At 39.7% G+C, this 11,744-nt stretch overlaps 2 protein-coding genes across 2 annotated transcripts; both read right to left on the minus strand.

Annotated features, from left to right (window-relative positions):
- Positions 1 to 257: 257 nt before the first annotated feature.
- On the minus strand, positions 258 to 3,027 carry zgc:112294 (transmembrane protein 17A). The gene is made up of 4 exons (XM_040051096.1): positions 2,482 to 3,027; positions 1,999 to 2,105; positions 1,478 to 1,591; positions 258 to 1,232 (listed from the first exon to the last, which is right to left on the minus strand). The coding sequence occupies exons 1-4, from the start codon at positions 2,606 to 2,608 to the stop codon at positions 912 to 914; spliced, it is 669 nt and encodes a 222-aa protein (XP_039907030.1). The 5' UTR covers positions 2,609 to 3,027; the 3' UTR covers positions 258 to 911.
- A 123-nt stretch (positions 3,028 to 3,150) lies between these two features.
- selenoe (selenoprotein e) lies at positions 3,151 to 8,462 on the minus strand. Its single transcript, XM_040051097.1, has 4 exons — positions 4,676 to 8,462; positions 4,367 to 4,443; positions 4,025 to 4,103; positions 3,151 to 3,331 (listed from the first exon to the last, which is right to left on the minus strand). The coding sequence occupies exons 1-4, from the start codon at positions 4,781 to 4,783 to the stop codon at positions 3,188 to 3,190; spliced, it is 408 nt and encodes a 135-aa protein (XP_039907031.1). The 5' UTR covers positions 4,784 to 8,462; the 3' UTR covers positions 3,151 to 3,187.
- Positions 8,463 to 11,744: the final 3,282 nt, after the last annotated feature.

Consider the following 11,744-nt stretch of genomic DNA (forward strand, 5'->3'; position numbering starts at 1 on the left):
CTGTCAGATGATCCCCCATCCCTCTTTTGGTCACTGACTGCCACTATGTGGTCATAAATACTTAACACAGTTCTGCTGCAATTCAGTTTACACTCTTTTACTGTACAAGGTTTAAAAAATTTGATTCCTGCAACCCACTTATCAGATTGTAATACAGCATCCTGTAGCCATGACTGAGATAAATTAGAAATCTTTTTTTATTGAAGTATCACAGTCCTCCCAGAAATAGGCTGAAATATACCTGGGGAGAGACTCAACTTTTCTTGTGGGCAAGAAGGTAATCTGCCTCGGCAAAATAATTCCGTTCCACCAACACTACAGGCTCCATCATCCATCATCATTAAAAAAGGAAAGGAAAAAACGGAAACACTATAATACTGATGAAAGCAGCCACAAGCACTTTACTGCCTTGTATTTCTGATCTAATTTTATTGTTTGATAGTGTGTTTTACCTTACTCCCCTGTAAATGTGTCACTCCATGACAGTTTGGCTGACGTGGCATCAAGTTTTGACATTGAGGCTTGGGCTAAAATGTTGTTTTTCATCTTTTAAAAACATCAGTAAATGTCAGAATGTGGCATCAGAGTTAGTATGTGATTTTTATTTTATTTTTCAAAGGTCTGTCATTTTATACACCATCAAAAGCCATACAGAAAGATCTGGAGCACCCAAATTTCAGCACAACAGTGGCCTAAAAAGTTCTGAATTCTATGCAGTCATAATAAACGCAGACCCGCACAGCAGAGTTTTATAAAATAGGTGGTTTTTAAATGCTTTCTTTTAAATAATAAATGAATGCTCACACTCATGCTTTGGCAGCTGTTGAAGATTTTCTGGAAAGTTTCAAATATGTGGTTCCTACAACACTAGATTTGATACCTATGTTATTAGGAAAGGATGGATGTTTGCTTTAATTGTAGATATCCTGGGTGGCTGACACTGGCAGCACACTGCGGTGATAAGAAAGCCCATATACTGGGCTCATCCCTGTGTGGTGGAAGCTCTCCACCTTGCCAAGCTGCCGCAGATGGAAGAGCAGGGTGAGCTTTCGGGTCATGGTTCTAAGTGCCAAGAAGGAGGCCAGGATCTGGGCGAGCAGGAAGAGGAGATAGAGGGAGTGGACAGCTCTCTCCAGAGGCAGGATGATAATTCCTTCATCGGTCAGGAAGAACAGCAGCACTGGCAGCTGGAACATGAAAGACAGGAGCCAGAAGGCTGCCAGCTCTGGCACCTGATGACAGGGAGGAAAAGAGAGAAAATTTGGGTTGGCGCGCACAAACGATGAAAAGATGCAGCAGTCATCCATCAAGTGCTCTGGTTGAATCCACATGAAAGCAAAGACACACATTCACTAAAACTCAGTAGGCACTTGTAGCCACAAGCAGGTAGAAAACTCCGCAGTTTCCTCCTCTGTGTTTTTTCAGGGTTCATAAAAGAGCTTCATGTAGTTCAGTGCAAGATATAAATTTGAAATACCTTTTCTTTGAGGTTGCCAGTGTAGCCCAGATAAAGTCGAACCACTTCGATGACCGTTAGTAGGATCATCCCAGTAATGAGCAGAGCTTGATAGTACCCAGGAAGATAGTAGAACTGGCAAAAGTGAAGGGCTGTAATTAATGAGCATGATCAAGGAGTGTGTGTGTGTGTGTGTGTGTGTGTGTGTGTGTGTGTGTGTGTGTGTGTGTGTGTGTGTGTGTGTACACAGACATGTTAGATTTTTATGTAAACTTTTTTTTTTCAAAATATTGATGAAACAAGTTTTATTTTTCAAAAAGACAGTGGATGTTGAGTTCACTGCTTGTGCCTCTTCTGAGTTTATGTGAGGAGGCTTAGTGTTCATTTTGAAGACACCACTAGATGGAGCCAAAGTCAAACGTTTTCCAATTGATACACTGGGCTTAATAAATAGATTCGGTTCATCAAAACCTGAACTGTTGACTTCAAGAGGAATACTTCTATTCTCTTGTGTGTGTTTCATGGACTACTTTGGCACTAACCTTTACTTCCAGCATGAACACAGCTGAAAACCACCAACAGGGAAAATAAAACATATTGAAATACAGGAGCATTTGAAGGGGGAGGTGAGAAACCAGCTCGTTGACCACTGCAAGACAAATAACAGTGCACAAAACATTAAGTTGAAAAACTGAAGTGAAATTTGACCAAACGAAGAAAAACCTTTAATAGCTGACGTTACAACAGATCTAAAAAGAAGCAATCTGAGTTTTAGGCTTGAAAACATTTTTGTTATCGACCTTAAGAAACTGAAAAGATTCTTTCTTTCTTTCTTTCTTTCTTTCTTTTTTTTTTTTAGCAATCCTTGATTATGCGCACTGTGATTTACTTGAGAATTAAGTCACAGGATGTCTTGTCCAATCTCTGATCTCTGCCTTTACATTCTCCAATACGAGATAGCATTGTGCTGTATAGTAAACATATTAAACTAAAGTTCCAAACAGTCTTTGGAAGCACAAACTAACCAGATGCATCCTCTTGCTCCCTGGTGAAGTCACTGTCTGCTGTCCTGTTGTTTGTGAACACAGAACCTCCCATAGACACCAGACCCAGCGGCAGGTTTTCGGGAACAGGCGAGTAAAACACAGGCATTGTTGACAGAGGTGGTGATCATGACAGAGCCAAGGAGTCAGGAGGTTTACAGTTCCAAAAATATGTTTTCAGTATCCGTTGCTCATTTTTGTCTTAAGTTAAACAATCGCACAATACCAGGCTAGAAGAGATACAAGTGGACACATAAAGGCACATGCTGGCAGACGCTACTGCTAATCTGATTATTGTGAAGGAGGCGGGCTGAAGATTAGCCTGAAACAGTTGCATGCTTACTTGAAGTTAGTGTCCATCTATGATGATAATTTGATTTTCTAATTAGGGAATTCAGCAGATACTTAAACTTTATAGAGATAAAGTTGCACGTACTCTTTGCAGTATGTTTGAAAATTCTACATTCTTTGTACACATATTTAAAGCGAAGGTTCACTCTGGCAGGTTTTGGTGTATTTTATAGTCTTTTTATTTAAATTCTGCAGATAAACACAATGACATAAGACACTGCTCAATGCACCCGGCCAGCGAGTCATCAGAGTGGTGCCTGGCTTATTTTGGCCTTTGGGCCTCACTCGTCATTATTGTGACCATGGTGCAGAGACAGAGTTTGGCCACAAGGTGTCATCACAGCTCGTCCCTGGGTGCGCGCAGGGGAAAATGCTGAAACTCCTCTGGCACCTCTTCCCCTTTCTTGGACCTCTTGTAGAAGCCGAGTGAGTCTAACAAGCTGCTGATCTCGTCTGCCTTCATTTTCTTCACAGAAACAGTCTGATCCACACACACATACACAGGAGGGCAGACATGTTTGGTTCACAACGTGGTTAAAGGCAGTAATGCTTGTATATTAGCTGTATATGTAGATATAACATGATTTACTAAACCCCTGTTTTTACTTGGAAGTGTTTAGCCACTACAGATTTAGAGGATCCAGCTATTTTTTTGTTTCTCCTTACCTAAAGTCAAATTATAATCTCCCAGAGAAGCCACATTAGAAAAACTTTAGCCTCTAAACGAAGCTTTAGATGGAAAATTTAAAAGGCTTTACTCAAGAAAGCAGTAATACCTGGCTCTTTTTCGATGTAGGCCAGCATTAAGAAAATTCATTTTTATTGGTTTTAATGGAGAGGCTAATTGGGCAATAACTGCAACGGGGGGTTTTCTACCCTGGAAAAATAAATGACATGTGAGAAGTGCTTTCAAGGCACACAATTTTCAAAGTCACATCAACTCTCCTGTCTCGGTACAAAAAATATTGCTCCATTCTCAGAATCCCAAGTTCATATACTGTATGTATTTATTTTTAACTCTCATTCAAGTACATCCTCTTTCTTGGTATCTGACAGATGATCTGATATCACATGGAGTAATATCGAAACTTTCCCACATGAATCCTGTTTGACATCTCTTGATAAGCTCCATCACAAGGCAGCGGAATAAAAGGTCCCTGTACTCACTTCTCACCTTAACAATCTCATCCTTTTCATTGTAGAATATCAGACGGGGTTTCTTCTCTTCCGACGAATCATATTCCAAGTTGTGGCTACACAGGAAAAAGCAGATCAAGGAAAACAGGTAGGAGGGGTTGTGAAGAACAAGGCATATCCATCTGTTTCGCTATTTTTAGGCTCACTTAACATGATTTTTTTACTTGGAATGCTCACAGAGCTGGCACTGAACTTGGCAGCTTGCTAGGAATACTGTTTTGTTTACAAAAGAGGTCATGAGAAAATCAGTAGTGATTTTTGTGGAAAGCTCACAGCTTAGCAAAGAATCCTGAGGAACACGAAAACAATACAAGGATACTATAAAGCCATTCGCTCCATGAGAAAATGATAGAGCTCAGGCATTTTCTTTATGCTTCATCCGACCACACTGGGAGCCTGCAGGGATGACAAGAGACATTTGTTAAAACAGCATGACAAAGAGGAGTGTACATATCTCATTCTTTATGTGATCAAAGGTGACAAAAAAGGTGTCACATTACAGCAGAAAATAAACTGCCATGACAGCACAAGACCTATCCATCACCATGCACACTATTTCCTCACTTGTTTTTTGAATATTATGTGTAGATTTAATTTTTCACTTCACAGGAGTTTGCTCTATACTTACCAGCAGTTTAGCTCTGGCTATAACGAGCTTTTCTTCACCTACTGTGTCATTGTTAGCTTCGGATAGCCTAAGAGAGAGGGTAAGAGTAAGCACCAAGAAGGTCCACATTTTTACTAGATGGCAAAATCTTTAGCTCCTTTTTCTGAGTTGAAGCACTGATAAGTGACCCTTTAATACTCTTGGACAGTTTTTTCAGGGTGGGCAAGACCATGGCCACCTCTGTAGGGGAGCAATGCACACCTGGGCTGAGCTGTTAATCTCACTTTTGTGATTTTCTGTCATAGATTGTGTGTTAGTATAAGAATTAGGCTGGTAGCTTACCAAGTAGGTAACCACCACATACTTATTCAGCAACAGAGTCAGCTGTTAGGGTGTTTTTCTATATGTCAAAGGGGCCCCCAGGTTTATATTTTATAGTTTCTTCCAGATCAAATGTCATTGGGGGAACACAGAACATCTGCACTCTTATCATTTTTTCCCATGCAGTAAACTTGCAGGTGGTTAATGGTCACAGAGAACCACATGTTACTACCGACTCACTCCCCCAATACAGCTAAACTGGTTCATGACTAAAAACTTCATGAAACCATCTGCCATCGCAGGAATAAGAACATGACAATGTTAGCCTATGATCACATTCACATCTATGGGCAATTTCAAATAACTGATAACCCCAACTTGCACTTCTTTGACTTGTAAGAGAAAAAAAACCCACCGAAACACACAGAAAGGCCTCCACATGTCACATTTTTTCCAAGTAATGTAGCTTTATAATTACATTTACATAGAAGACGAATATAACCGCTAATACAGTAAAATATTAGAAAGATCACTGAGTGTACAGAACATTTCAATGCCAAATATTGAGTATATTTGCTACAGATACAGTACAACTTTTTGCACTATTTGGGGGCAGCAGCAAAAATTCTGATACTGACAAAGCATCCATCCATTCAATCTGATGTGTAAAAGGTTTCACAATGCAACTGTCTATGCATAGGTTCAAACGACACAGAGAAAAATTCTAATTTACAGCATGTAAAAGAAGTATTGAAAACATCACCAATTTTCTGAGTAAATATATTTCTAAAGCTGCTATTGGCATGAAGTTCTCATCGAATGTCATTAACAACCCATCAAATCCACACATGCAAAGAAATCAAATCATAGTTGTCTAGAAATTATGTCTAATAATGAGAAAAGACGCAGGGAAAACATATTGAATACATTTACTGAAATGTATTTCATACTTTGTACAAAAGCCTTTGTTGGTGATGACAGCTTCCTGTAAGAAGAAGCTACATTGTTTGCCTACTGTATATGAAGCTGCATTGCTCAGGTGTGACACTGGCCCATTCTTTCACACAAAAACAGTCTGCATGGGATTTGGTATTGTGTTCAATGCTCATTATACCTGCTGTATATGCAGTTTTAGCCACTTTGGGATTGTATGGAGTCTTAATACATCCTTTTATCTGTGACAGGCAGAGTAGCTGCCTTACCCTACTTCCAGTCATTGTACTAAGCTAAACTATCACCGTTCAGTTCTGGAGCTTTACTGCACAGACATGACAGTGTTAGGGATCTTCACATGTAACTCTCACCAAAAAAGCTATTAAGTATATTTTCTAAAACATCGGACTAATCCATTAAGTCTCAGCGATATCCTTTTATTCCGCATTGTTTAGGATTTTGAACAGAATGTTTCTCTTGACACACATTTCTTAAGTCATATTTTGTAAATCCTGCAGTTATGTAGTTGAACAAAACACTAGCTCTATTCTGATCCATGAAAGCAGTATATGGCTTGTTCCCACTGTTTTTTCATTCTGACTTTCCCTTTTCTAACTTTCTTTCTATGCAATGTTTAATTCCATTGTGCTCTCTCAATGAAATCAGGCCTTGTGACAGCATAGCACATTTGCACTGTGTCAACACCCTGGGGGGAAGAAAACATCTCGGCCCTCCAAGTTTACTCTACTGCTTTGTATTGTGCAAAACTCCAATTCATTAGGTCACCATAAGAGGGCGGTAACACCCACATGTACACTTCCTGGCAGTTTGGCGGGTAACGTGTACTTCCAAATCCTAGCCACAGACAATTATGTTTCCAACAAAAATAAACCATTCCTGCCTGGAATGCTGAAGCGAAAACCATCTTGCTGTCTCTGTCTTTTCCAGACACAGAGCGTTGCAGCTCAGAGTCTTGCGCTCTGCATGTACTGTTTGGGATTATGTGTCAAACGGCAATAAAACAGTCCTCTTTTTTTTAACAGGGTTTCCTCCCCTTGGCAGCTGTTGTAAATCTACAGGCTTGTACACTTGCAGCAGTTTTACGTCTGCATCTTTGTATCGTACTGTTCCAGGTCTCTCTTTCACAATGAAAGTTGGACCCAAAAGAAGTGAATGAGAAATAAGAATTTTGAGAAAAAGGATGGCTCACATGAAAAAGAGAGAGAGAGAGAAAAGCACACAATGAGCGGTGGGGGTGGGGAGAGCTTGCCGAGGCTGACTCCTCAGTCTATACGTGTGGATGCATACCATATGTGTTCACAATCAGCATGTTTCAGCTTACATCACATGGTGCATGCCAAAAGGGGGCTGTTGTTATTATTACTCTGCTGACAAAGGGGAAATACAGTCATTAATAATTGGAAGGTTATGGAGCTTAGACGGGAGATGATGAAAACATTTACAAAGTTCGCACTGAGCAACTTTTTCCAGTAGGAGTTTTAAAAATTGCAACACTAGCAGCTGTTAAAAGATCAAAAGCTACAACACCTCACTGCAATCCTCCCTCCTTCAGAGAGCTTGTTATAAAGATACACACTTCCTTTTTCTCCAAAGCACCGGATGCTGCCTACCAGCCGGCAACCAACAATTACTCTGTGTGTCTGTTCTCTTATGATGTGGACAATTATTTGTGGGTGTTTGTGAGAAATGTTTGACTTTTGTGTCTCCTCTGTGCTCCAATGCTAATATCTATAAGTATGTTCAAGAATAAGCAAAGTAGATGGTTAAAAATGTATCTTGATTAAGTTCTAAACGTTTAGCTCTGTCTTTTCTTGCTCTCTCTCTCTCTGTGTGTGTGTGTGCTTATCTGTCTGGTGCCGTGGGGCAGCTGCTGCAAAGTCTGATGTCTGCCTGCCTGCTGTGCTCGAGTCAGCTTATAAAAGAGAGGCAGCATTGAAGGAAGTGAAGGAGGATGTGGAGGACTTTTAAAAAGATTATAATGCTAATGAGTGTGCTCCACTTCAAACATACAATAACCTTGCTGTACAGTAGCATCAAATAGTTTGGCAGAACTTGCTCACCACGATGCTTCTGTCATTACCGCTGGGCAGCTTAACACAACTTAAAGGTTCAATTTAAAAACTATAAGAGGGAATTAGGAAATAAAAACAGGAGAACCTAGGGAAATGTCTATGCGTGACAGTAACTGTAAGCAAATTTACGGCTCAAGGGAGTCACCGAGTTTGATTTAGCTTGTGGTTTAGCTTGAACCTACGACCTAAAATAAGTGGCTCCAATTTTCTTCACGCAAGGAGGCCACAAAAGGCTGTGCGAAGCTGCCGGCCTTGGCAGAGAATCTATCTTGTACAGGCATGAAATACAAGGACGGTTCATGGAGCTTGTTCGCTGCGTGATGGTGAAAGTGAAATAGGATGGCTGCTTTTCAGTAAGAGCTTTTTTTTTGAGTATTTAATACCTGACTAATTGTTTACAAGTTGACAATGACTGTTTTGAACAATGTACACTCTCTGTGTAGATAAATACTTTTATTCAAGTAAATTGAATTAAACTTTCAAGGATGTTTACTGAGCAGCTCAACTTTAATATACTTTTAATAAGACATTTTGAATAAAAATGCTCTGAAAATGAACATTTTAAATAAAACAGTGCAGTATTTAGAATTGTAAATATATGCAGCTGTAACCCTCAAAATTCTGCTTCACTGCAGAGGTAATATAAAACAGTATTAAAAATATATAAAATACAAAGGCCATAAAGAGAAGTGATTACTTACTGCATAATATTACTTTTCAAGCACACAAAACTTTAATGTGAGATTCAATAGTGTTTTCTGTTTTTATAAAGTCCATCCATCTTCATCCGCTTTATCCGGGGCCGGGTCGTGGGGGCAGCAGCCTAAGCAGAGAAGCCCAGACCTCCCTCTCCCCAGCCACCTCCTCCAGCTTATCCGGGGGAACACCGGGGCCTCCTCCCGGTGGGACATGCCCGGAACACCAACCCCAGGAGGCGCCCAGGAGGCATCCTTGTCAGATGCCCAAACCACCTCAGCTGGCTCCTTTCAATGTGGAGGAGCAGCGGCTCTACTCTGAGCCCCTCCCGGATAGCCGAACCTCTCACCCTATCTCTAAGGGAGAGGCCAGCCACCCTTCAGAGGGAGCTCATTTCCGCCGTTCGTTCTTTCGGTCACTACCCACAGCTCGTGGCCATAAGTGAGGTAGGGACGTAGATCGACCGGTAAATTGAGAGCTTCGCTTTTACACTCAGCTCCCTCTTCACCACGACAAACCGGTGCAGCGTCTACATCACTGCAGCCGTCGCACCAATCCGTCTGTCGATCTCCGGCTCCCTTCTCCCATCACTCGCGAACAAGACCCCAAGGTACTTGAACTCCTCCACTCCTTTTTATAAAGTCTCATTTTTTTATTTTTACATAAACTAACTAGTGAAGTCTGGATGTGGTGATAGATTATAGCCTCAGCAAAGCCAGGGTAACTGTTTTGTTTGTTTTCAAGTAAAGGACAGATACGATCGTGCCTTTAATCTTCACATCTAACTCAGAAAAGGTTAAAGGATAATAAGCATGTTTAGCAGAAAGCTGAACTACTTCCCTAAGTAGCCACCATGACGTCACCCATTTCTGGAGCAGATTGGCATTGTGGGCATTGCCCTATTTTGCATTCCACTGATTTATTTATTTTTCCATTAGATAGACTTGGCTGTATTTGGACATGAAGAAGAAACTGTGAGCAACACTTGAAACGTGACTGGGGGAACATATGTCTCTCCTCTGAAGAAGACAGCTAGTACACTCACTGGAAGGAGTGACCTTAGCTAATGACATCTTATTGACATGTAGGGAAAATTACTTACAATTTCATGAAGCAGTTGACTGGGACTATTGAATGGGAGTCTATTTGAAATGGTGGCATTGCACTTCAAGGCATTTCCATAATTGCTTCACTTAGCTGACTTGGTTACATCATTAATGAGCGCTCTGTCACCAAATCGCTATCCCATTATTTATACCTAAAACAGTGTTTATAATTTTTTTTAACTTATAAACTATACACTTATACAGCTAAATTAGCATCTGCCTCATTTGTTTCTTAAATTAGAAACAGTTTTGCTTTTTTCTTCACTCCCCTTGATTTGTGGTGGTGTTACATACAGGACATATTAGTATCCTGGATGTTGGTGATTCTATGAAGATTCAATCATTCCTTTCATGAAAAAGTTCTGTGATGCATCAGGGGGAAAGGGTTCATCTAAACACCATCTGGTTCATTAGATGGGATGATGAAAGCTTAAAAAAACATCCACACCTGCAGAAACTCAAACTCCACTGGCCGAAAATGGAAATAAAAAAGCTGAAAAACTGCCAACACTGTTTGATTATCTGTCAAGATAATAACACCATCATTTTTTCTCTCTGTGTTTTTGGATGCAGTCATTTAAAGATTTGTTTTAAAAAAAATCCCATGTGATGGATGATGAATTCCTTGTGTATTTCGTGTAGCCTGTTGGTCAATGGTTAAGTGCTGAGGTCCCACAGTTTGGGGTCAGGTACCGTGACAACATCTTCACTCATCATGGGCATGAATGTTATAGCCATGGCTTGTAATAAGTTTTTTGAATTGTTTGTTTTCTAGAGTGGAATGATTGTACAACACAAATCTTTTAAAAACAAGACTTGAGTGCACACTTTTGAAATTATTTAGGATTTTCTCAAATCCACAGAAAGTTTAAAAGTATACATACGGGCTCAAATACGCACACTTGGTGCTGAACTTTCTGGTTGTCTGTTAATAGCCCTCAGCTTTGTCTTGTTGGTGATTGTGATTGGCTACAATTATTAGCTTTTTTTGACAGCACTCACTGGATTGACCAATAGGCAGGACAATGTGGGAAAGTCCAAGAAAATATGAACGTGAAAGCAGAATTATACATTAAGAAAACTAGGAAGGTCTCTTAGGACCATTTCTAAGAAAGTGCAGATTCAAAGTTAATCAGTTCAAACAACTGTTTGCAAATACAAGTTATGTAGAAGTGAAACTGTTAGTGAAGAGCTGCATATGGTTTCATATTCTTCAGACATTTCCCCAAAATGTCTGGCAGTCCACATTAATTTGTTTCTGAAAGCTCTTTCTTTTCTTTGACAAATGTCCAAAATACAACTAATTTAGTCGAAATTTAATAAATTGAGTCTGTATTTGAGAAATGCAGTTTTGCATTTCTCTATTACTTGGTTTCAGTACAGTCTTTTGAAGTCATTAAAAGAAAAGTAGAGCTGAGTTGAGTATCGTCTTGGAATTTCCTGTGAAAACTTTTTTCATTGGTTTGTTGGAACTGAGAACCACTGTTGAGGCAAATGGAGCTTGATTAATTACTGAAATGCTACAATCATTATTTGTGACCTCTCTATTTCTTGAGTTTAATGGTCCTGTTTTTGGATGTACATTGGACACAATCTTTGAGACATGTCTGCTTTTACAACGGCAGAGACATTTTGCTAAATATTAGTGGGGATATCTGCATATATTTGAGCTTGTGTGTGTGTGTGTATGTATATATGTGTGTGCATATATATATATATATATAATCCACCTATGTGGATTAGAGAAAATGAATAAGAATAATGTCTTAAAGACATTTAAAATGTATACTATACAAACATCATTAAATACCTCATATTTCCATGATATTCATGCCCATGATGACTTTATGTAAAGCTCTGAATACAACTTTATTCAAACTGGTGTCCTTGAGAATAATCATTCTAATTTGTCACACAGTGTTGTGTGTCTGACCTTGAATT

The sequence above is a fragment of the Simochromis diagramma genome, unplaced genomic scaffold (genome assembly GCF_900408965.1).
Source record: "Simochromis diagramma unplaced genomic scaffold, fSimDia1.1 OVJJ01000131.1, whole genome shotgun sequence".
NCBI lineage: Eukaryota > Metazoa > Chordata > Actinopteri > Cichliformes > Cichlidae > Simochromis > Simochromis diagramma.